This window comes from Stenella coeruleoalba (genome assembly GCF_951394435.1).
Source record: "Stenella coeruleoalba genome assembly, chromosome: 8".
In the NCBI taxonomy this organism is placed as follows: Eukaryota; Metazoa; Chordata; class Mammalia; order Artiodactyla; family Delphinidae; genus Stenella; species Stenella coeruleoalba.
Window position 1 is genome coordinate 15,726,210 of NC_137154.1, and position 26,707 is coordinate 15,752,916.

General features: G+C 43.0%; 1 protein-coding gene across 3 annotated transcripts in view; it reads right to left on the reverse strand.

Moving 5' to 3' along the window:
• Positions 1-26,707, reverse strand: part of EXT2 (exostosin glycosyltransferase 2) — a 130,233-nt gene that overhangs the window by 45,593 nt on the left and 57,933 nt on the right. For 2 of the 3 annotated variants that reach the window (XM_079929923.1, XM_079929925.1), the window contains exons 8-9: positions 25,182-25,313; positions 113-302 (exon numbers count right to left, since the gene is read on the reverse strand). In XM_079929923.1, the coding sequence (XP_079786049.1) occupies positions 113-302; positions 25,182-25,313 (322 nt within the window). The remainder of the gene's footprint in view (positions 1-112; positions 303-25,181; positions 25,314-26,707) is intronic. The other variant, XM_079929924.1, reaches the window with a different exon arrangement.

Genomic DNA, 26,707 nt, shown 5'->3' on the forward strand with positions numbered 1-26,707 from the left:
TTAAACCAAAGGATGCAAATCATTTGGCCATCCAAATATCGACCCAGCTGCGGGGTTCGCTAACGCCCAAACCAGGCCTTTCCTGAATGCACTGTCTCCCCTCCCTTCTTACCTTCTGGGGGGTTTTTATTCTGATTATTCCAGACGACCAGCAGCTTGGATAAACTGGGCACCTTGGACACTTCAGTGATGACCCGGAAGAGGCTCTCCACTCGGTCGTAGGTGAGGACGATGGCCGTGAAACCTTGAGACTGTGGCGGTATCAGTGGTAGGAAGAGCGGGTTGCTCACACTGCCCCATTTCTGCAAGAGAGCACATGAATGTGGGTCAGAGAGGGATCTAGTAACAATGAGGCTGATCTCTTTCCCAGCGTCACCAATAAACCTGAACATGGGAGATCTGATGGCCTTTCCCATGACCAATCCAAGGGCCAAGCAACTGTTCAAAGTCTTTCCCTCAAAATCTGTGCTGATGCTCTTTAATTAAGTTTGGCTCTGATACCCCTGAACAAGGGGCAGAGAAGTTTTGCAGCTGAGAAGAGATTTCTGGTCAAACATGGCAGATTAAACACATGCATTTATCTTCATTCCCTCCCCAAACCCACTAAAGTGGGTTAATAGATATATATAGATATACATATAAAAGTGCAGTTAATAGATATAAATCTACCCAGACAACGAAATGGGAGCAGAGACAGCAGCTGACGAGCAGCGTGAATGTGTTTCTGAAAGATGGAAAGGGGCTGGAGAAGTGATGACAGCACAGGAGAGGGAGAGCTGAAACCCAAGTACCAAAAGGTGGGCGGAGGGTAGGGGGAGCAACAAGGCAAGCAAGCCCCAACTGTAGCCCCACAAAGGCTCAGTGGGCCCTTGTGAGTAAGAGGAGGGGGCTGAAAACAGGAGGACTAGTTAAAATATCTGTAAGGAGCAGCGACGGACTCAGGGCACAGGCCTCCCCATCACCTACCCACTCAGCCAGAAAACTACTCTTCTTCCCTGCCCGAGCTAGAGAAGGGAGATTTATCCTCTGAGGAAACTGAAGCTCTAGACATGGAAACACAGGCACAGACGAGAGGAAAATGCAATTAAAGCCTATATTTTGAATGATGAGCTCTATGGCCTTCTGCCTTCCTCCAGATCCCAAAACATCGGCAGTCATGTGGTTTACTTGCCACTCCATGATCTTACAGCGAAGCTCCATCACCTTACAGTGAAGCTCCATCACCTTACAGCGAAGCTCCACCACCTTACAGCGAAGCTCCACCATCTTACAGCGAAGCTCCACCACCTTACAGCGAAGCTCCACCATCTTACAGCGAAGCTCCACCACCTTACAGCGAAGCTCCATCACCTTACAGCGAAGCTCCACCACCTTACAGCGAAGCTCCACCATCTTACAGCGAAGCTCCATCACCTTACAGCGAAGCTCCACCACCTTACAGCGAAGCTCCACCACCTTACAGCGAAGCTCCACCATCTTACAGCGAAGCTCCACCATCTTACAGTGAAGCTCCATCACCTTACAGCGAAGCTCCACCACCTTACAGCGAAGCTCCGTCACCTTACAGCGAAGCTCCGTCATCTTACAGTGAAGCTCCACCACCTTACAGCGAAGCTCCACCACCTTACAGCGAAGGTCCATCACCTTACAGCGAAGCTCCATCACCTTACAGCGAAGGTCCATCACCTTACAGCGAAGCTCCATCACCTTACAGCGAAGCTCCACCACCTTACAGCGAAGCTCCATCACCTTACAGCGAAGCTCCACCATCTTACAGTGAAGCTCCACCATCTTACAGCGAAGCTCCATCACCTTACAGCGAAGCTCCATCATCTTACAGCGAAGCTCCATCATCTTACAGCGAAGCTCCATCACCTTACAGCGAAGCTCCATCATCTTACAGCGAAGCTCCATCACCTTACAGCGAAGCTCCACCATCTTACAGTGAAGCTCCATCACCTTACAGCGAAGCTCCATCACCTTACAGCGAAGCTCCACCACCTTACAGTGAAGCCCTCGGGCAACAAGCTTCCCGTAAACAAAAAACTTCTGATCATGTGTCCAGGTGAACTGCTGTGTCAGTGCACACGCTCGCCTTCTCCGTCTGACACACCCTGACGTGCACTGTCACCCTGGGCCTTCCCCACCCTGTCCCTTGCGCCCTAGAAGACCTCAGTCTGACCTAGAAACCACCTCGGATCCCATAGGAGAAGAGAACATGGCAATACCCTCTCAGTGAGATTTGAGTGTGAATGACAACAGTACTTGACCATTCAGCTTGCCCTTCCCCTGCTTAGATTTTTTTGTTACAATCAGATAGTTGGCCTCTTGGGAAAAGAGACCCCTAGATTACTTGTCTTTAGATTTCTGACACCTAGCTTTGTTCTTGTCAGACGTTTATTAAATGGATGAACTGTGAAAAACAAACAAACAAAAAAACCCAAAAAAACCCTTCTGATCAGGTTTTTAGTGCTTCCCTCTTAATCACAAACAGATCCTAGAATCAGACATTTCAAGAATATCTTCAGCATGAACAACAGAAACCAAATGAACAAAGAGAAAAACAGGAACTCAGAGGAAACAGACAACAGAAGAAGCAGAAGGAAATTTAAATAACTTCATATCCTCTGAGACTTTTCCACCCATGAAATAAGAATAAATTGCTATTTTTATTTTAAAAGGTCTATCAAAGATAGGGAAGAACCCTTGAACATTAAAAATATGATAGCTTAATTTTTTTTTTAAGGCAGTATTGAAAGATAAAGATGATGACGTATTGCAGTCTGGTGAACAAAAAGAGATGAAAAACAGGACAGAAAAGATGAGAAAATACAGGAGGTCCAACATCCATCTAATAGGAGGCTCCTGAAAAAGAAAACACAGAATATGGAGGAAACAAAACTGTCAAAGAAATTAAGTTCTAAGAACAGAAGATATGAGATGCAAATTTTCAGATTGAAAGGACCAAATAAGTAATGAGTACACTGAATTTTAAAAACATAAAAAGATAAAACAACAACAACTAAAAAAACCAATGAAACAAAAACCATATCAAAGCACATCACTTCTGAACACTGGGCATAAAGAGTCAATGAAATGTGTGAATCTAGGTGATGAGCATGTGAGTTCACTGTACAATTCTCACAACTTATCTGTAAGTCTAAATTTTGTTCAAAATAAGGTTTAAAAAGTAATGAATAAAATTCAATTTCTTTGCTACCATTAAAATATTGTCACTTTTAATGCAGCAATGTAAACAAGATATTTTTGTATTGATAATAGGGAACGACTGTTAAAGCATTCTTATATTTTCAATCTGCTTTATTGAGATATAATTAAGTATACAATGGTTTTTGGTATATTACACTGTTAAATTTTAAAAACTGGTAAAATATAATAGGAAATTTGCCATTTTAACCATCTCTAAGTGTACAATTCAGTGGCATTAATTACATTCACATTCATATGTGAAAAGCCCAGGACCTAACTTCGTCGTCCCCAAGAGGAGGCTGAATATGAAATGACCTATCTGTTATCCTGGCTGCTTACACTCCCTACAGTCTTTCATACTCTGGGATTCCCAAGGTCCCCCCACTAACCTCATCCATATCACTGATGGACACCCATCACCACGTATATGACAACAGCTGTGTGCCAGATGTAACAGTGTGGGACAGGAAATGTACACAAACACATGGAATACACATGGATGGGAACTCAAGGAGACTGAACGGGATTCCTGGAGTCCTAATGTAATCAGGATATTAAAGCCAAAATGTCCACAACAGGCCATAATTAGATTTCACAACCAAGAGACACAATAGGAAAGGCTATCTTCTTAACGCTGACTTTTTGTTTCCATGACATCATGCTTTGGCGTTAAGCTGTAGTCTTAGGAAGGTGCCCGGATTTTAGTGTTTGTAGCCTGCATCTAATTACCTTTGTAGGAACACCTTTTCATTTTATACTCCTATCTTATTCTTCATAGCTTCCTGACTTGCATGGAAACTGAGGTCAGGAAGTAGCCCTGTGCTTAAGTCACAATTCCTCCCTAAGGTTCATGGTCTCTCTGCTATCACCATCCCAGCCCACTCATCTACTCCTCCCGACATAATACTCGTATGCTTGAAAATCACCATTTTCAATGGAAAAGAAAAAAAAAGATTTTTTAAAGAAGCGTGTAAAATAATTTAATGTGTGATGTCGAAACAGTCAAGATTTACTGAGTACTGAACTGTTAGGCACTGTGCTTTACATAAATTATCTCATTTGAGCCTCACAGCAATCCCAAGATAGATAGCTATTATTCTCATTTTACAGATGATGAAACTGTAGGACTAGAAATAGTGAATGATGTCTAATCATGTGCTTTACCAGTCCAAAAAGGAAGGAAGAAATAGTGAATGACGCTCAAGGTTACATAACCTGCTAGTGACAGAAGTGGGAAAGAGCCCAGGCCATCTGGCTCCAGAACACCAGGATGTGGTGGTTCTCGGCCCTTCCTCCAACTCTGAGTCTGGGGTAAGCATCACCACTTATAGACTCTGGAAACTGGAACTGTGGGAAACTCCAGAGCTTATTACTTCCAGCTCTCTCTGAGACAAAAATGCTGGAGGTTTTCTTTATCCTTGATAATTAAATCTGGGCCAATATGTAAGGGCCCACCCAAACACTATGATTTCACAGGGTACATGGAATAAAAAAACACACCAAATATATAACACTGACACAAAGGGAACACATAAATTTAAAATGGTAAATACACCTCTTACACAGAAGGAAAAACTATTAAACCCCCAACAAAATGAAGTCTGTTCTTTGGGAGAAGTGGGGAATGCCAGCACACTTGCATGACTCTATGACATTAAAAGGAGAGGAAAATTCCCTGAGAGATGCAAAGCTTGGTTTCAGAAAATGAATCCCTTGGAATTTAAACTGAGGCACCCCCGCTGAAAGGCATCACAGCTCTGGTTTCAAGGCGCTGCCAGGGAGAAGGAACAGGGTCTCTGGCAAGACAACAGATCTGGTCTCATCCCTTATGCCAGCTCCCTTCGGGAAATGGATGGTTATGGGTTGGGGGAGGAGACAAAGGAACGGGTCGGTGGGAAACAGACAGTAACTTGTCTTCGGTGCTCAATTTTTCCACACCACTCACTTGCATACCAAACAGGGTTTGAAGACTGGAGAAGCAGAAAAGGCAGCATACTGGGGAGACAGGGCATGTAAAGGAACATAACAAGCTCTGAAATCTTGCCAACACTTTCCCATAAAAAACAGGCTTTGAGATGAACGTGGGTGGAGGCAACACAGAAGCTGCTGAGCATACATTTACTATGTTACAAGCTCGACACTTTACTGTAGGCTATGCCACCAAGGTGGATGCAAAAGACTTCAAAAGTGAATCAGCACATTTGGGGTCAGTTTCAGAGTCACACGTCCTTAATCTGAACCCAGGTTCTTTCACTTGCCAGCTGTGTGACCTGGGTAAATTACTTAACCTCTCTTGCACCTCAGTTTCTGAATCTATAAGATCATGATAATAATACTACTTTTCTAGGTAGTATTACTTAACACAATAATTACTTATTAACATGTCTTTATTATTTCTTAACAATCTAAATGTTGTTAATGAAAGTAAATCGGTAACAAATGTAAAGTACCTGGCACATACAAACATTTGATAAAGGCAGCCAACAGATGACCTTGTGGGAAGAGCAATTTCTCTGGGATTTATTTTTTGCAGGTCTCAGAAGAGGGGGGTAGGCTAAGCGATCATGAGGTATCTTCCAGCACCAAGATTTTAAATGAAACCCTTCTTCCTCTCTACCTTTACCTTACCATGCTCTGGGGTCCTGGTTTACCTGGATTCTCTACCTCTGCTTCTTCCTTTCCAAATATACTGTTTTTATTTTCACAATTTTCTCTTTTCCTTCCTATTCATTATATTTTAACTGTCTTGAAAGCTCCGTGAAAAAAGGAGCCGTAACTGTTATTAACACCCAGCATCTAGCACGGTGCTTGGTGCGACTGAAGAAAAACTTGTTTGAAAATGATTCAGTTAAGCCCAAATGATCCGGGTCGCGTTCTTTCTGTCCTCTTTGTGTATGGGTGTGAACAGTTAATGTACATTCAAATGAGTGACGTCATGAGCTCTGAAATGATTTCCAACTTAGTTCATTCATTTAAAAATACTCACCAACCATCTTATTGTGCTAAGTATTCTGAAGAAGTGTAGGATTAGGATGTTTAATAGAGGGTTGGGATCTGGATGCCGCCATTTACTGTGGTGTGTAAAGCCTCTTCTGTGAGTATGAGCTTCCTCACCCGTAAAATGAAGAGCATGACAGTACCTGCCTCTTAAGGTGATGACGATTAAATGAGATTATGCACGTAAGCACTCAGCGGAGGGCTCAACACAGAAATCCATGAATGGTAGTTGAAAGCAAACACAAAAAACTTCTAGCTCGCTCCAATTCATATTCTTGTCTGCTGAAACAATGGTATTTAGCAGCTCAGCAATCATTCCCACCAATATGGTTTCTGGTGCTCATTCATTCAGTCAACATTTCCTGAGCACAAACTATAAGCCTAGAATAGTGTTAAAGATGCAAAGATGAACAAACTCCTTCCCCTCAAACAGTTCATCATCTGGTAGGGAAGACAGCTAGGTAAAAAGACAAATTATAACGCAAATAACAAGTACTAAAACAAGGTCCTGAAGTCCCGTGGGCACACGAAGGTCCATACTGTCACCTCCATCTCCCTGGAGGAGGTGAGGAGGAGACCAAGTAGGAGAGTGCTGGCCAAAGAAGCCGAAGGGCAAACTGAGCAGCACGTCCTAAGACCTGCTTCCAAGACCGGGACAGATTCCACCAGAGCCAGGGCTGGGAGAAGGAAGGAAGGAGAGCAGAGACGAGGGACCTCAGAGTCAGGCAGGCTAAAGCCACAGCATGAAAAGACCATATGACAGAAGTTTCTTTTTAAGTCTCGTGATTGGCCTTCTGTTGATTTCTTTTGAAACTTTCTTTTTCCTGAGTATTGTTTTACTGATAAATTAACACAGCTACCTTCATGTTCTATCTCAGAAGGTCAGAAATAGGAAACGCTGATCTGCAGCTGGGCTTCTGTGCCGGGTGCTTCTCTCTCTGCAAACATAATCCCATTTGCCTTTGGAGCCCAGGGACAGCGTGGAGAAAGGCAGCTTTAATTGGGGTGCACGCCTTCATGCAGACACTCCACTCCGCTGGGGTAAGGTCAACACACCAACCCCCAGAAAAAAAAAAAAACATACTGGAGAAGGACATTTCAAAAACAGCATTTAGTCACCTCTGAAATACCTTTAAGAACTGACCCCCTGCTGGCTGACCAAAGAGAGTGTCTACAGTCTGGGACCTTCTGACCCCACTTTCTGCAGGAAATCAAGCACATTTAAACCTCCATAATTTACTCAAGACTCTGACTTCTGCCAGGGAAAAAGCAAACGATGCGGCAATTAACTCTGTTGCCTGATTAAATCTGCATCATGGCAAGATGGGGCATGAAACCAGGCACCCGGCAATAGAGACCAGAGGAAAGGCAAAGCCCAGCTACTGCAGCCGTACCTCGGAACGCTGGTTCTCAGATACGCTCAGTGAAACTGTTCACTCCAAGGTGAGAGGAGATACCAAGAGGAGAAGCGTGTGTCATCCTGACAGAGCACCAGCATTGAGCCCAGATACCTCCGTCATCTCGCGCCCCCCCTTCCTCGCTTCACTCCTCACTCTTTTTTTTTTTTTTTTTTGCTGTACGCGGGCTCACTTTTGTGGCCTCTCCCGTTGCGAAGCACAGGCTCCGGACGCGCAGGCTCAGCGGCCATGGCTCACGGGCCCAGCCGCTCCGCGGCATGTGGGATCTTCCCGGACCGGGGCACGAACCTGTGTCCCCTGCATCGGCAGGCGGACTCTCAACCACTGTGCCACCAGGGAAGCCCACTCCTCACTCTTAAAACAAGTACTCATCACGGAAGCTGAGCGATCCAGACTGTTAACGTAATCCACGAGAGCCATGACAACCGTCACGCCACCATGCCCGCTTTCCAGAAGTTCTCTCCTATCACATCACTTATTCTGGAAAGCCCTGGTGAATGAACTAGTAGTGAACAAACAAACCAGCAAGACGGAGATGTGGGTTCAGGTGTCAGGATCCCCTGAAAGAGAAGTCTTGGGAAACCAGGCTTAAAGTCAACTACCAGTTTGAAGGGGCCTTCTCCTTCAAGAAAGGGATTCAAACTCAACTAACTAGGAGTGCCTTTGGCAATCTCACACAGAGGAAGCTGTCTGGGCCCTTCCTGCAATCCTGTTTTGCTTCCTTAGTAGAAAGGCCATGGGAGTCATATATGAGCCTAACCAAAACCATTCCAGTCAAGGTTACCTACCATACAGAAAGTGGAGGAAGCTGGTGAGCACATTGCTAACCATTCCGAAATGTTCTTGCTGGAACTACAGGAAGATTATAAAATCAAGAGTGAGGAAGACCACATTCTAATACCAACGAAAGGACTCTTTCAACCTAAACCAACCAAATTCCAGACAGGAGGAATCAAGCTCAAAGCAGCATAATCCAAAATTTAATCCCTATTACTCACTATGTATAACTTCATGTGACAAGAAGAGAATCCCTATTCCTCACCATAGCAGACATTTTAAAATGTCACTACGTACAACTTCATGTGACAAGAAGAGAATTAAGCAGATATTTGAGTCAATCCATATTTGATGTAAATGAAGGTATAATGCCAGAGCAGAAAAGTGAGAAGTCAGAGGAGAAAGGAAAAGAGGAGAGGACAGGCTTGTTACACAGAAGCTGTCGAGCTCCTGGCTATGAGTAGCCTTACCTATCCCTACCTTGACAGAAAGGGCAGTTTTCTTGGTTGTTTTGAAGTTATCAACTCTTACCTCAATGTGGTTTCAATTATGAATTACCAGACTAAAAGGGGGGGGGGGGAAGCTTTGATTTATTCTTTTTTGCTCCAATTATGCATGATGTGTTTCCACTGAAGACTTTGAAAAGTATTTCATCATGCCTCTCATCCTGAAGTGGTCAAAGGGCAAAACCAAAAGGAGTTAACCCTTTCATTTCTCCTCTAGGTTCAAACAGACTCCCTATCAATGGATTAGGGCAAGGCCTTTGAAGCAGAGAGAGCAATGAAAGGGTTAAGCATTAGCATCATATTACTAACGTGCATGAGGGTGGTGTCCCCTGTCCAAAACGGTGAGATGATATTTATGTTAATGGGTGCTGGGAGATCTGAAAGGGGCAATCAGTAACGTGGCCCAGGTTGCCTGAACCATTAAACCTCTCCAGCTCCACTCTGCAGCACAGCACTCTGCTGGGCGTGCGCTGACTCGGGAAGCCGGAGAAATACAGAGACCTAAGGATGTCTTCCAGCAGGCTCTCTTACATTGCGGGAGAAAAGATCTGGGGACGAGCCTGAAGTCTACTTGCTGCGCTGTGTCTTTGATTCATCCCACCCATAATAAATAACTGATTGTTCCGAAAAACAAGGAGAACACTGATGGCTAAATCTCACTGACTTTACATTAAACAGACACAGGAAAGATGAAGAAAATCGAAGGCTAGCAATCTCCTTAGTGCTGTAGACACAACCAAGGAAGACAGTAAATTAAAAACCTAGAATTCCTACAATTTATTTACAGTAAGGTACTGGTAAATAAGTTTTGTACATGGTGGCACTGGAATGCGTCTAACCACATCTGGGTGGATTGGAGTAACAGGTATGGTGACTCTCTAACATCCAAAGAAACTGAGCCACAGAGACTAACTCAGGGTCACAGAAGCAAGCCAAATCTTTTCTTACTGTTAGTCTCTTTTGCCTCCAGATGTGTTTAAGATCTCCTTTTTCTTTGCTGCACTGCAGTTTCATTATGACTTTCCTGCTTGTGGTGTGTTGGTCTTCTTCGATCTGAGGGCTGGCATCACTCAACAGTTCTGGAAAAGTCTTAGCTATTATTCTTTCAAAAGGGCCTGTTTCCATTCACTCTCTCTCCTCCTTCTGGAACTGTGATTAGACGTATGTTGTACCTTGTTCCTCTGTTCTCCATGTCACTACTCTTTCATATTTTCCACCTCTTTGGGCTGCATTCTGAACAATTGCTTTGAATCTAATAATCTAATCTAATCTAATAATCTGAAGTTCTTGCAGCTGTGTTTCTGCTGGTTCTCACTCTGATGTAGTAAAAAACTATGGTTTTTTACTGTGAGCTGATCATTTTCCGTAGACACTTTATTTTTAAGAATTATTTGAGACCTGGATTGAAGATGAGCTCCTCCAGAGAGGATGTGTGTCTACTTCTGCTGGTCCCTATCAACTCAGGGCCACTTTCAACGAAATTCTCCTCTTAAGGTTTATTCAGACCACACTTGTAGTACGAACTTGGACCACAAACCATGTGAAGGTGGCTTATGAATTCAGTGCTCAACACCAGGGTCAATACAGACTTCTTATTCTTTACCCTGACACTGAAGAGGCTCTTTTAGTTTCCTGGCTTCATCCAGGAAGCTCCTGACAGATTCTCCAACTTGCACAGGCCACAGGCTTTCAATCCTGCTCCCTTATCCCCTATTTCAGACAGTTACCAGGCAGGGAGCTCCAGGTCATCAAACTCTGCAAAATCTCTGCAGCAAAAGCCAGCTTTGGCCCCCACTCACCTTCCAGGATACCTAGTTTCACTTTGTTTAGGGTCGACAAATATCTTACTTTTATACCAGCTTAGCAACAGGCTCTATCATACTTTATTCAGTATTTTCGTTGTTCAGTTGGGAAGGTCATTTAGCATATCTAATCCACCATGAAGCCAGTGACAGAAGTCTTTCTATATTTACACTAATAATCTAATTAGGTGCTATTGTGTTTCCTGAGGGCCAAGTCTGTGCGCAAGATAAAAATAATTATTGTGAAAACATGGCAGTGTATTATAATAGATGGAATGATGGACTGAGAATCTCTGCATCAGGCAAGGCACCACACTTCTTCAGACCTCCATTTCCTCATCTATAAAATGGGATGATGGGGACATAGATCTTAAAAATAAATAAGACTCACTTTCTTCATCTGTAAGAATGGAGCCAACAGAATGCTGCTTTTGGGTTGTAAGGATTAAACGACAGAAAACACACAATAGAGCCTATCTATCTATCTAAAAAATCACCCTCTGTAAATTTCAATTTTCCCCTCCAAAGTCCCATCCAATTCTAGAATGTATGTTTCCATGTGATAAAGCATTACACTAGCAGCATTACATTAATGCCACTTACAAAATGCTTCCACATATATTATTTCATTAATATCTCATAATAATCCTGTGAAATAAGTAATATCCCATTTTACAGATAAGGATAACAAATTTCAAAGAGATAAGAAAGCACAATGTTAAGCTAATAAACGGTCTTGAACTCAGGTTGATTCCAAAATGTCCTTTTCAATGACCCTGATTAGCAATTGGTAATCAGCCACTAACTGCTATACTATTCTTTTGAAGCTATTAATATCCCTAAACCCAGTCCTACAGATGAGCAAATTGCTGCAAAGAGAGATTTGGTAAGTAACCTCAATTTACTCGGATCATCACCAGGAAAGAAGGGATTAAAACTTGCAGTTCAGGAATTTCTCAGCTACAGTTAGTTTTCTGAAGGCTCACAGGTTAAACCCATCTGAATGCCTCTCTGAAAATTCCAGTTACTATCTGAGTTTTAGCTTCTTAACTTTTGTCTTTACATAGCACTGAAATTCACATTTGGCCTGGTGCCCACCCTTCTTCTATAAAGCCAAACTACTGTCAAGAACAGCAGGAAGGGTTGCCCCTGATTGCTTTTCAGGTGGTAGAGGAAAAGTTGACATTTCATCCTCCTCTTGCTTGGAAAGGAAGCCAATCATTTAGTAAGAACCCTCGTCTGGCTGTGGCTTCCATCAGTGGGATGGACAGAAGCCAGTTAAATGGCTCAGCCTAAGCCATATTGAAAGGAGCTGGAATGAGGAATGAGTGGATTCCATATGTTGATGCTTTTAATAATTCATGAGTTATATCAGTCTGCAAGTAATAAATTTCACTAAACATATCCATGGTAAGATGGTTTAAGATACTGTCAAATCAATTAAATGGGTGAATATAATAAAGTAGGCGCAAATGTAACACATCATTGATTTTACTGGTTCATAATTTTATATGTTAAAAATAACGGTTCAGCTGTCTGATAGCAAAAAATGTGGATTATTCTTAGACACAGTCTTCAAACACACACTCCTCATCCCTGGATCTGTTACTTAATAAGTACACTGAAAACACTTAAAAGAAACACTTCAATGAAAAAACTAGAAACTTACCTGATTCAAGTCAACAAGGTTAATCTATAATCCAAAGTGTTCAAGAATGCTAATGGTGGCTCAAACTCCTACTTCTCAAGAGAGGTGAAACAGATCTACCGTTTCATCCGACTATCCCATACCTGAAACATTCACAGTCTGAAAGAGAGGCCCGTTCCCTGGCCTGGGCATAAAAATGTTTGCTGGCGGCCCACTGACTGTATTTTAGCGGTCAGCTATGGTATGGAGGAAGACTTCACTAGCTTGGTAAACAGAAACTCTTGGGAAAGGTTAAGTTACAGCTGTGGCATCCGAGCACAAAGCACCCACACACTTAAGACCAAGGAAACCAAAGCTTTCATACACTTTTGAGCTGACAGGAGTGTAACACCACCATTAAAGTTGATACAAAGTGGGAAGAGCAACCTCTAAAATGCAGTCATTTCTTAATTCTTAACTTCTCTGCAATTCCAATAAGGTACATGTTTTGTCTACTATGTTTTATCTCTGCTTCCTCCTGGGCCGGGGTGGGGGGTGGGCATATGAACCCACAGGGGCAAAAAGAATAGGCAAGGAGACACCGGTGGACAGGAGTTCAGTACATTTGGGGAGGTGAAACAGATGGAGCCTCTTGCTAGACGACACACAGAAATGTAGAATAAAATGTAACAAAAGTCTTCTTAAATATTCAGGAAATGGGAAATCGCCAGGAACCAAAAATGAAGAAAAACTACGAATGAGAGCTGAAGGCCCAGGGGCTTGTTGACACCACGGTGCCCTGGGAAGGGCAGAGGCTGTTGCTGCGCTTAGTAATGCAGGGGTGTGGGTTTTCACACCCATACCGGAAGAGGGACGCGGCTTTGGGCATAGGAAGGAAGGAAACTAGCAATGAGACTTACACATCAAGCCAGAATCCTTCAAGGCCTGCACAGTCAGTGAGAAGGCAGTCCAGAAAGTCACCCCTAGTATGTGGAGACAACAGAAAAACATTTATCCTTTTCAACCTGAGTTTGGGCACAGTGGGTGCTTTCCATAAAGGCTAGCCCTCATGTAGGTTTAGGGTCTAAACGGACTTTCCCTGTGTAGTATGGAAACCTCTTACCAAGAAATTAATGTTAAAAAGTGATTTATCTCTGCAATACTTCTGGAACACCTGGCAGAAGCAAAAAAAAAAAAAAACCAAGAACAAACAAACTCTCTGGAGAAATACACCCTTACCCCAGGTGGCAAAGATTTCCACAGAAAATCTTACCAGAGATGAACTCACATTCCAAAATTATAAAACATATAAGGAAACAATGCAACAAGAGCAACAGACAAATGACAGGATTAGACCTTACAAGAAATTTTAAAATTGGATTACGGGAGACTATAAAGTGAGTATCTCAAATAATTAAGGTATAAAAGAGTGAACTGAAAACATATGTGGAAAAAAAGAGACACTATGAAAAAAAGGTCAGACAGATTTCAAAAATAATTACAGCTTCTAGAAATAACTATTGAAATTTAAATCTCAATGGATGGGTAAAAAAACCACATCAGACACAGCTAAAGAAAAGAGCAAAATAGATGTGAAAAAATTATCCAGCATGCAGCACAAAGAGTTAAGATGTGTAAAACATGAGGGGAAAAAACAAACCAACCAACCAACCTGAGAGACAACACAGAATGAAAGAGGCCTAACATACATTTAATAGGATTCCAAGAGGAAGGACTGGCGAGAATGACAGATATGTAATATTCAAAGAGAAAATGACTCAATTTTCCAACACTGATTAAAGACACGAACTCCAGGTTAAAGAAGAAAAATCACTCTCAAAAGCAGACAGAGAATGGGAATAGAAAATCACCATTTGGCAACCATTATACCAACAGATTCAGGCAAGAAATCATCAGTGGCTGCTAAAACTAGTAGGTGCAAGTTTGAGGAGTAACAGGATATTTACACAGCCTCAAAGTATTCCCCCACAAGACACGTTAAAAGAAAGGGGTAACTTCCCATTGGAGAAACCTGTGGGCGAAGTTATCATCACTACTGACAGGACAAATTGACATCATGTGTCCTCCAATGGGATACACTGAGAACCAGCGTTACTTTTGTGATATTCCTGTCAAAAATGCATAGCTTAAATTTCTATAACTTGGAACATGATGCGTAATTTGACACAAAAGCATCAGACAAACCCAAATCAAGGGACATATTCTAAAGTAACTGACACGTTCTCTTTGAAAAGGCCAATGCCATGCAAGACAAAAAACAGACTCGAGAAACTGTTCCAAAGGAGGCTAAAGAGACATGACAACTGAACGCAATGCATGGTCTGGAATCTTCCTTTGCTATAACGGATGTTATGAGAATAACTAGCAAAACTCTACATAAGGTCTATAAATTAAATAATAATGTTGTATCACTGTTTATTTCCAAATGATTTTGGTTAACTGTACTGTGATTCCATGAGAAATATTTAGGGGTAAAGGGACATCATACCTGCACCTTCCAAATGGTTCAGGAAAAGCCATATATAAATGTGAATACACACACACACAGAAAAGAATAAAGGGAATGTGGTAAAATATTAACATCTGAGGAATATGGGTGAAGGGTGCACAGAAACTCTGTACTATTTTGGGAATTTTAAGTCTGAAATTATGTCACAACAAAAAGTTAAAAAAAAAAACAGAGAATTTTAGGTCTGTTTAAGCAAACAAAAGGCAGATAGGGGAACGTAAGGTACCTGGCAAAACATAAGAAGCTAAACCTTCCAAGGATGATGACAAGAAGATTCAGAAATTGGAGGTACTAGGTGTCCAGGAAGGACGGACTCTAAAAACAAGAATAAGAAACAGTTGGTTCCACGATCCCTTAAACTTATATGCACAGGCAGGCCCACCCCCTACCTGTCCTCCCTACCCTCTGCCACTTTAGCAGGAGAAGGATGTTTATTCTCTGGGGAAAATGAATTAGAGAGATTCCATACTCAGCGACATGAGGCACGGAAGGCAGGGTAAGGCACCACACTGAATACAGCAGATGAAGTGATCACCTATCAAGTGAAGGATGAGAACCCTTCTCCTTCCCCCACTCAGCTCCCCACATGCATGCAGCCCGGACCTATCCATCCTCTCCCTACTCCCAAGGGCAGAAAGATTATTCTCTGGATCAGTGAACCAATCCAACAGAAATAACCCATGAATACCAACCATCAGGTCCCCATCCTAATAACCTCAGTAAAAGCCCATAAGGCGACAAACCTATCCATGTATGCAGAGCTTCCAATCAGCTTTCAGTGCCTCTATCTTAAATAAGAGCAGACTGCTGAAAGCCATCAGGTATTTGAAGAAAGTTTCCAATATGAAAGATAGAAAATAAAGACCTGAAAAAGGAGTTCAAAGGAAACAAACAATACGGGGAGCTAAAGACAAATAAAAACAAAACCACAAATATCTTCAGAGAGAAAGTACAGTATCCTTAAAACAAGAATAGGAAGATATAAAAAAAGATTAATTAGAAGTCAAGAAAACACTCTAAGAAATTAAAAGTGAACAAAACGTTAAAAATCAAAAGAAAGGTTATAAGATAAAATTGAGAAAATACCTAAGAAATTAAAACAAAGGCAATTAAGCCAGAAAGAAATGATAAACAGGAAAGCAAAGGTAAGAAAAATAAGTATCAGTCTAGCATATTCATCATCTAGGTACCCAAGTTCCATAAAGAAGAAAAAGAAAACAGAGGAAAAAAAGAATCAAAGATATTAAACATGAAAATTTCCTCATAAAGGGCCCAAACCAGTATCCAGTGAACAAAAAAACACTCATACCAAGGCACACCATCATAAAGTTTCAGAACACAGGATTTCCCAAGAAGATAAAACATTTCACATAAAAGGATCAGGAATTAGAATGACACCTCAGTTTTTTGAGATTAAAACGGGAAGCTTAGAGAACAATGAAGCAATGTCTTCAAAATGCTGAAGAAAAGCTACCACAACCAGAATTTTACACTAGCCCAACTATTAATCAATGTGAAATAGAATAAATGCACTTTCAGACATGCAAGGTGACAGTAAATTTATCCCCCAACAGTCCCCTTTCTGGGGAAGCTACTGGAAAAAATAACCCAAAAAAGAGAAAGATGTTAGAACTTGGAAACAAAGAATCCAACAAAGAAAAGAAAAGCAGGGAATTCCGAGCATCATGGTGAACAGAGAATTTAGGCTGACCTCTGCATAGGAGACCTAGAGAGCAATCAATCCACTCTGGAGCTGAAGGTGCAGGGCTATGGGAGAGAAGGGTGGAGGAAGGCAGGGAGGGAAAAACATGGGGAAGGAGGGAAGAAATCCTATAGTTTACTTGTGCTTGATCATTTCACTCTTTTGGTGGAAAATTCAGTAACAACCAGTGACAGGAACGTGGAAAACTAAGAGGGGGGAAAAAAAGGGCGGTTGTGTATTTACTTCCCGGAAAATAAAAAGTTATACATAATCATGTTTTACTACTTGGTTCCGTTGACAGCAACATTTATATAGTCCTAATAATGCAACAATAAACACTGCTTTAATGAAAAATGATGATACCGCCCCACTGGTAAGATGAGAAAGAAAAGAAATGTGCAGAGGAAGAGGCAAGAACAGGAAACAAAGCACTAACTCTAAGGAAGTAAAAAGATAATGTCTGTGATTGAGAAATCAAAAATAGCACTATCAGCATTTTATGAGGAGACAGGAAAATAAGTATCGGAGGCAAGCTGACAGAGTTGAAAGAAGTTGCCCCCTGGGAACAGGCCTTAATTTTAGTTACGTTTTATGTTACTATCTGAATTTTTAAACCATACATGTGTTAAGCCGTACTATTTTTTTTAAGTATTTACAAAATTAAGTGATACAGCTGAGATACAAAAGAGAACCAAAAATCAAGAATCAACCTCCAGCTGGAGCAGTGTGGAAATTTTTCTCCTCTGCAGCTACAATGACCCATTTATTAGAAAACTACACTCAAATATTAATTGACAGGTATGTAAACAGTATAGGAAATCAGAAACAGAAACAGAATGCATTACCCTGATGCTGTGATACACAACAACTCCTTTCCCTGGTAACCTCTTAAGCAGATTCACAGGAGAACGGAAGTGGCCCCTGGAACAAGGGGAAAGGGAATGGGGTGTGCGACAGCTGGGGCATGAAGGATGACGTAGCCCAAACACTCAATATGTCCTCAGTTCATCTACGGCCACATCAAGCTCCCACAGACTTCGAGAAACTACTCCCCTCGCTGCCCTCCTCCATGTGACATAAGGAAGCAGTCAGCTGCTGACTCACGAAAGCCAGAGTCATAAAAGTGAACTCTACAAAAACCGCAGATGTAGGCCCGCATCCAGGGAAACCGTGCGTGTGGCTCACCCACTGCCACGGCTGGAGTCGCCGTGCAGGTGTGTGCTGCTCAGGTATACTACTCTCCCTCTACGAGGAAGGACGCTCTGATTGACACGATCCTCTCTGCAACACCCCCGCGTCTGTCTCTTCATGTGCCTTACTTATCCTCCCCCACCTGGATCTGACTTGCGACCTCATCTTCTCCATTTTCTATCTGACCATCAGAACTGGCCAAGTTCTTGGCTTGGGGTCCCGGGTCCAGCTCTTGGGATCTTCCTGCATCTCCCCATTCACAGACCCAACTCAGCTGTCTTTACTCCATGACCTGAGACTTTCTAGCTTGTTTCCAGAGAAGTAACTACAGATACAAAACAATTCAATGGCAAAGGCTGCTCAAGGAAAGGCTTGGAGTTGAGGGCAGCAGAGTGGACCGCTTGTGCGACTGTGATCCTGTAAATGTGGTGCCTCTAAAAACAAAAGGCTCCGAAAGCTTAAACTTACTTAAAATTCAAGCTAAGATTTCTAAATTCCATACATACTTTAGTCATATCTGGGCAGTGGGAGGAAGAAGGGGAGAATAGGCCAAGAGGGCCTCCTGGGGGGCAGGAGAGGCATTCAAATTCCAGAGAAACATTCCACAACCTGGAAGTTAAAGGGCATGGGGCTGAGTTAAACAGACTGCTAACCGGGTATCTTCTCAGCTCAGAGCTCCGTTTCGTGCGTCTGACCTGGCACTTCTTCGGCCTGCAGAGTGATTTATAGCTTGTTAGTATTTACAGCTGAGTGATATTTTCAGCGGCTTGTACAACCACAACCTTTGTGAATGAGGGCCGCCGTCTGAACTTCTAAGTACCAGTAGCCCTGAGTTCTTCATGTAGCTGAGACAGATGTGGGCTGAACCCCGGCCCTGGATGCTTCTAACCCAAGCCCCAGGGGGACAGAAGAGGAACTGGATGGGGAGAGAGGGAGAGCTTTCTCCAGGCAGTGAGTCAGGACACACCCTGTGAATCAACCCCACATCAATGTACGGTTCCCTGGACCAGCAGCATGAACACTGCTTGGGAACTTGCTAGAAATGCACATTCTAGGACCTCGCCGAGACTTACCCGGAAACTAGGTGTGGAGTGGCAGCCACCCGTGTTTTCGTGAGCCCTTCAGGAGCTTCTGATGCATACTGATACTGGAGAACCACTTCCCCGAGAACTAGGGGCTACAGCAAGCTCTGCTGCACTGTGCCCACAGCCCTGAGCCCTGCTCCTCATGGGTGATGAGTGCGAGTCAGGTAAGTGCTCGCACACAACCCTCCCACTTACCAAGCCTTCCCTGCCGGCCTCCAAAAGCTGGACTCGGACTGATGCTGACAGGACGTCTAGGTAAGTATATAATCCTCGTCTGAGGCCCTGCTTGCAGCTAAGTCACCGTTCTGGCTAGATTTCATAGGAACAAACTGTTATTTTCAACCTTATTCTTATGCTAGGTTCGACAATCCATTTTAAGTTACTTCTCCATTTTTCTCATCAATTTTTGTCAACAGCCATGGGACCCCAGCTGTCTCTCCTCCCTGTTCTAGGTCTGGTATGGACAATGCCGAAAAGAAAAAAAATCTGCGGTATCTTTACTAGTGTTATCTATGAGAGCAAATGTGAACAACACTGTCTGTCAAAAGGGACTGGGTAAATAAAATTAGGACATACTGATAAGGTGGAGTATAATCTCTCTAATCACACTGTAGAAAAATAACATGGGAAACTACTTCACTCTACAACATGATTTTAGGACTACATTACGTTTAGTTTTTTAAAAATTGACACGGAGGGCTTCCCTGGTGGCGCAGTGGTTGAGAGTCCGCCTGCCAATGCAGGGGACGCGGGTTCATGCCCCGGTCCGGGAAGATGCCACGTGCCGCGGAGCGGCTGGGCCCGTGAGCCATGGCCGCTGAGCCTGCGCGTCCGGAGCCTGTGCTCCGCAACGGGAGGGGCCGCAGCAGTGAGAGGTCCGCGTACCGTGACACTGAGAGGATACGGTTTGTTGGCACATGCCAGAAATCCAAAACTTCACAGCTCTCGGCCCACTCCATCCCCGCATCACATTTAACGCTCACTTGCTTCAGTCTCTGTCCTCCAGACATGCTCACATCTGGCAGAGAACCAGAGGTAAGGTGGGGGAGGGTGCCTGAGGAGAGCCCCAGCCACACAGGCTAGGCCCAGATGTAGGGACCAGGCCTGCCAAGGGGCAAGACCAGAAATGACACAGACATTCAGAAGCAATACAGGTGTGGCGTATTTGCGGGGATGATAAAGTTTTGCTGATATTTGCAAAAAAAAGGGAGAAAAATGAAAGCATGGAGAGACTAAAAAGATAGTAAAATGCAGGCATCATTGACAGGAGGAGCTAAGAAAATTAACGATAAAAACAAACATGTCATCCCTCATAAAGAACCTTAATTTGGTGAGAAATGCCTTCCAAAGAGAAGATTCAAAACAAAGGGCTAATCTCTCCAGACCTGACAGCCATGCAACTTTAAAGTTGTGCTCCAGAGTTACTTTCTCAAACTTGTTCAAGTTCTGAGAGTGTAGCGCAACGCGGATAACGTAATTTGTCCCCTCTCTGGTTACAGAAAATGGCAAAGCATCTGCCGACACCAGCAACCCCTCGCTGTCTCCACCATTCACACACATAGGCCCTTTTTTTTTTTTTTTAACATTAAACTAAGGCAGCGGCATCAGGCCAAAACAGGGCTCTCTACTCTCACCCCTCCTCTCCAGCTGAGCTAGCTCAGCGCATGGCTGGAGGCCCTGACAGCAGATCTTTGAAAGAACCAGATCATCCCTTGATTTACTGACCAAGATCCACACCTACTCCCACCTTGGGGTGTCTGATACTGTAATTTGATGGAATCTAGAGGGGAGACTTCCCTGAAGGTTGGGCTCATAGTAATCACATCTAGGGTAGGTTAAGTATTTCTGAAAGGGAGGGGGAAAGTTAACTGTAAATAAATCAACGTTACTCAGGCTGCCTGTCAGTTGCTTTCACTAAAGATGCAGAAATGTACAACCCACAGCTTTAAATCAGGGCTCTCATCACCTGAGCTCCTAGAAATGTGGTAAACACTAAATTTCCCTAAAAAGGATTAAGAGTTAAAGGAAAAAATTAAGAAGATATTTTCCAGTTGCATATCCAGATCTATGCTTTTTACACTTCTGTTCTTTCCCAAATTAGAGTCCAGCACTTTGATCGTTCTGTCCTATATTAAAATACACCTATTTCAAAAGTACAAAATTTCATATACTATTTTCTCCTAGTCTATATTCTTATGAAAGACAGAGACCAAAATCCCAGCCACTTACTCTTATACACTTTTCTTAGAGCTTTAGCTCAAAGTACAGAATAAAGTCCTACTGTTTCCACATTTTCTGGCTGCGCCATGACCATCCCACCTGTATGAATTCTCCTACAGAGGAACAGAGGTGATATTCTTTGTCTCAAGCTTGTACCATATACTCACAAGAGTGGAAATGTTTCAGCCCAGAGGAGGCTTAATGGCTCCCATAAAACTCTATAAGTAACTCAAGGTACTCTGCAGGTAGAAGACCTGGGTTCTTGCTTGTTTACACAACTTGCCCATTATATGACCTTGGACAAGTCATCAGGCTCTGTGAACCTCATTGTGTCTGCTTTAGACATGAGCAAGAATCTATCACTTTCCCCACCTTCCCAACAGGGTGAAGGTCAAATAAAATAATGGCTGTCACAACAGCATGTGAGTGAGCCTTGGATGGCTCAAGCCCTGGGGGCCCGATCTTCCTTCCCCCCTCCCTCCTTCCTTCATGTATCAAGGGCTCCCTGTCTGAATTAAACTGTCCTAGGTATTATGAGGAATACCAAGATAACTCAGAAACTCCCTTAAGAAGCTTAAAACTTTACAGGAAAGTATACTTCTATGCATGTGAAGTGATAGGAAAGAAACAGATAATATGCTTTAAGAGTTACAAGAAGGAAAGATTACTTCGTGCTTAGTTAGGGGCATAGGAAAACCTCATGGAGGAAGGGGTATGTAAGCAGGCCCCTGATACCCAGATAAAATGTGGATGACCAGAGACAATGGTAAAGAGAGGCAGCTCAGCGAAAGGACTGACAGTCACAAGGGCACGGGGAAGCAAAAGCATGGAGCAAACACAGAAAGGACAAAGTTGCGCTGCCAGAGATCTAGTGCTCCCTGAAAGGCAACAGAAGGAAGTAAAGCTAGAAAGGCAGCCTGGAGCTGGACTGTGGCAGGCCCTGCAGTCAGACTGCGCGTGGATGCCAACACCGCCCTTGCCCACGACGCCCGTGTACCCGCACTCCATATCTGGATAAACGATACCATGTTCCTCACTCTTCCTGAACTCCCCCCTCCGCCAGCTAGTCAGTGATCCCTAATATCACTCACATTTGTCCTGCATTAATTCTCACCTGGGTTCCTGAAACAGCCTCCTGCCTCTAGGTTCAACCTCCTACAACGGATCCATCCTCCACACTGATGGCAGACTGACCTGAAACGCAATCTCACCACATGGTTCCTGTGTAAATACTTCAGTGATCTCCCATCACCCACAGATAACATTCCAGAACCTTCCATAAGATGCCAGGTGTGGGCTTCCCTGGTGGCACGGTGGTTAAAGAATCTGCTGCCAATGCAGGGGACGCGGGTTCGAGCCCTGGTCCGGGAAGATCTCACATGCCGCGGAGCAACTAAGCCCGCACGTCACAGCTAATGAGCTTGCGCTCTAGAGCTCACGAGCCACAACTACTGAGCCCGCGTGACACAACTACTGAAGCCCGCACGCCTAGAGCCCGTGCTCCACAACAAGAGAAGCCACCGCAATGAGAAGCCCACGCACCACGACAAAGAGTAGCAACCGCTCGCCACAACTAGAGAAAGCTCGCGTGCAGCAACGAAGACCCATCGCAGCCAAAAATTTAAAAAAAAAAAAAAAAGATGCCAGGTGTTTGGTGTCCTGGGCCCTCTGTAGGTTCCACCTTCTGCTTCTCCCTCACAAGCCCCCTTCACTCCTGCCACACTGACCCCCTCGAAGTTCCTGAAACCGCTATGCTCTCTTGTCCCTCTGACTTCTGAATTTGCCGGTCCTTCTGGATGGAACCTAACTTCCCCCCTTTCCCTGACTAGAAACACCTGCCCTTCTCCTTTTAACACTCAGATAATCATTTACCATTGTTCTGGAACTACTAGCCAAGGTAATTAGATCCAAGATCATAAAAGGTTCAAATATTGAAAAAAGGAAGCAAAATTAGCATTTGTAAATACGATGGCAGATCTAGAAGACACAAGAGAATCAACGTTTAAAAAGTGAAACAATTACAGAACTCAGTAAAAGAGTATTTCAAAACTTATGTTCAGAAGCCAGTAATATGTCTTCACACAAAAGTTAGAAATGACAATGTCAGAGAGTACATATTCCTTTATCAGAGTATAAGAAAGATAAAATACCTAAGGAAAAATTTTCAGGACTTGTGAAGGACCTATATAAAGAAAACTTTAAAATTCTACCACAAAGACAAACCTTGCTTCCAGATAGCAAGATCTACTGCAATGTAAATCCCCAAGGCATGGATTTTCCTCTGCTTTGTTGACTGACATATTTCAAGCACCAAGAACACTGCCTGGAACATATCAGGCACTCAGTAAGTACCCACTGAATGAATAAATGCCTAAAACTATCTAAAAATTCAATGTGACCAATCGAAATACAAATAGGATTTATATTTGTATTCTGGGAGAAACTGACAGAGATGTCAACCTCCACTTGAGCAAAAATTCAAGTACTCAGGGTTACTGAAGGCATGGAGAACCAGAATAACCAAAATGCTTCTGGTGGAACTATAAACTGGTACAGTCTTCTGAAAGGGCCATTTGTTAATATCTATCAACATTCAAAATGTGTTTATTCCTTCAGCAATTTCTCAGCTGGAATTAATTCTGTAGATACACTCACACATTTATGTGCAAACACATATGAAAGGATGTCCCTTGTATCACTGTTAGAAAATAGATTTGCATGTAAGATACACCTGAACAGTGGAATAGTATACAGCCATCCTTAAACCTGAAGTATACCTATACAGAATGAAATGGAAGTAAGCCCATGATCTATTAGTAAAGTGAAAAAGGCAAGGCACAGAATACTATGAATAGCATGATCCCATTTGTGTTCTAAGATTATACAGTTAGGTTTATATAGGAATAGAAACCTTCTGGAAGGTTACCTTTGGCAACAGATTCAAGGGAAGAGACAGACAGAAGGAAACTTTACCTCAAGCAAGACAGAAAGGTGTCTGCTGTTGTTGCGCTTGATGTTACCGTTTTACTTCCTCTCAGGCACCCTCGCTTCAGGAAGTGTCCTGCCCACCCCCATCCAGGAGCGCTGCCTGCCCCACCCCATACACTAGGGTGTACAGGACTACTCATACAACACCCTTCCTCGCTGGCTTCCCAAGTTAGTGGAGAGCTCCTTGGAGGGCAGGGCCTGCTTTCCTTTTCTGCCTTCTCAGCACATGGCACAGTGCCTGGCACATAGGAACCACTTCATAAAGGCGGGAGGAAGGAAGGCAGAAAGGAAGGAGGGAGGGAAGGAGGGCCCTACATGAAGATTAACCGGGTGGCAGCACACAGGACTATCTAGAGAAGGTAGAGTCAGGAGACAAGGACGGCCGGCCGGGAAGAGTAACGATTCAGTCTGACATGGAGAAGACCCTAGTGCTCTCAGGTGGAGGCCTCAGGGTCTGTGAGCCAGACGGCAGGTGTTCTCCAGCTTCAGGCACTTTCAGTGAGAAAGAAGCCGTGGCTGCTGACACACTCCCTGCAAGGCCGCAAGTGCCTCGTGACTCCTGCAAGCAAGGACGAAGCCCCGTGAGCAGCTTCTGACCACACCATCTCGCTGCTGGGAGTACCCAGGGGCCTCAGCCAAAGTCCTGAGCGATCCCTAACGCCTCCCAATCACTTTTGCTGAGGATGTTCCTCACAAGGGGTCTGAATGTTAACCGACATAATCCGTGGAAAGCACTTAGCATAAAGCACAAGGGGAAGTGCTCAAAATATAAGCTGTTATTAAGTTGCTTACAGAATCCTTTCAAGAGTTCAAAGCACCACAACTGCAGAAGTCATCAGAAGTCTTCCATTTCCAACAAGACCCAGGCCTCCCCATTTATTTCTGTAACAAATAAACATACTGCCTTCCTAAGTACATTTAAAATAAACTGGAAGCTGCTGCTTCGGTATTTCTTACTTTTGTCATCATTTCAAAATTAAGCGGGTCCTATCGGCCCCAAGTCTGATAGCAAACTCTCATCTTAGGAAGCTCGAATTCGAATAACCTTTACAAATTCAGTACATTTCCCATCATCCCATCCTGATAGCCGGCCCAGGCCTGATGTGGCTCGCCCCGGAATTCATTTACCACGGAAGGAGGGTCATTCCAGTCTTCATAGGAGATGGCAGCGTATGGATAGATCCGGTCATTGATGATCTGCAGGGTGGCCAGGGCAATGGCTTTGATTGACTGGAAGTACGCTTCCCAGAACCACCGTGCCTGTGAAGAAAACCACACTGTGTGAAGTGAGCAAAGAGAGTGAAGAACTAGATGCTCCGTCCCAGCCAACTCTGGGTCTGGGTAATTGCCTTATTACCGAAGAAGAGGGAGACCAAGGCAAAGGCTCCCTGCTGTTCAAGGCCAGCTCCATCAGAGTGGGCATTTAACCAAGGCAGTCAAAATAGCACGTGAGCACGTGAAACGCACACTGGATTCAATTTAGGTTTAAGAGAAACTACATGATACTTAAGACGAAATATCAGTGTGTTTAACCAGAGCAAGTTTAGAGTCTTTTTTGATATAACATACATAAAGTGCACAGGTCTTAAGGGTACAACTCAATGAATTTCTACCTTCAGTACTCTTATAACTACTTCCCAGATAAAGATATAGAACATTCCAGCACCCCAGTCAGAACCTCATCCCTCCAAAAGTAATCATTATTCTGATTTCTATTAGCCCACTACTGCATTTCATATGAATGGCATCAAACAGTGTTTACTCTTTTGCTCAACACTGTAATACTAAAATCAGATTTTGGTGTCAAGTTATGTTGGCCTCATAGAAGTTGAAAAAGTTCTATTCCTTGACAAATTTTATGCAAGGTTGGCATTATTTCTTCCTTGAAAGACTGAGAATTCATCAAAAAAACCATCTGGGCTAGGTGTTTTTTTGGTGTGTAAAGGTTTTAAATCATGGATTAATTTTCTTTCATACCCATAAGATTACGCACATTTTCATGTCAGCTTTGCAGGTAGTGTTTTTCAAGGAATGTGTTCACTTTACCTAAATTGTTAAATTTATTGGACTAAATGTTCGTCAATGCCTATTTAATGCCTATAGAACCTGTAGTAATACACATCTTTTCATTCCTGATATTGATAATCTGTGTTTTCTCTTTGTACTTGATCAGTCTTACTGGATGTTTATCAATTTTATTATCTTTTCAAAAAACCAATGTTTGGTTTTGCTGATTTTCTTTATCTTACATTTTTTTTCTATTTTGTTCCTTTCTGCTCTTATTTTTACTTTCTTCTGTTTTGGGGGATTTTAATTCATCCTGCATTTAGCTTTTTGAGGTTGAAGTTTAGATATTTCAATCTTTCTTCTTTTTTAATACATACATGTAAAGCTATAAATTTACTTCTATGCACTATTTTAAATGCATCCCACATATTTATATATCATTTTCATTATAATTTAGGTGAAAAATGTTTTTAATTTCCTTTGTGATACTTTCTTTAACCCATGGGTCATTTAGAAGTATGCTGTTTAATTTCCAAACATTTTGGGATTTTCTATTTATCTTTCTGTTACTGATTTCTACTTTGCACTGTAGTCAGAAAACACACGTTATTTCAAAACTTGGCAATTTATTTAAACTTGATTTATGG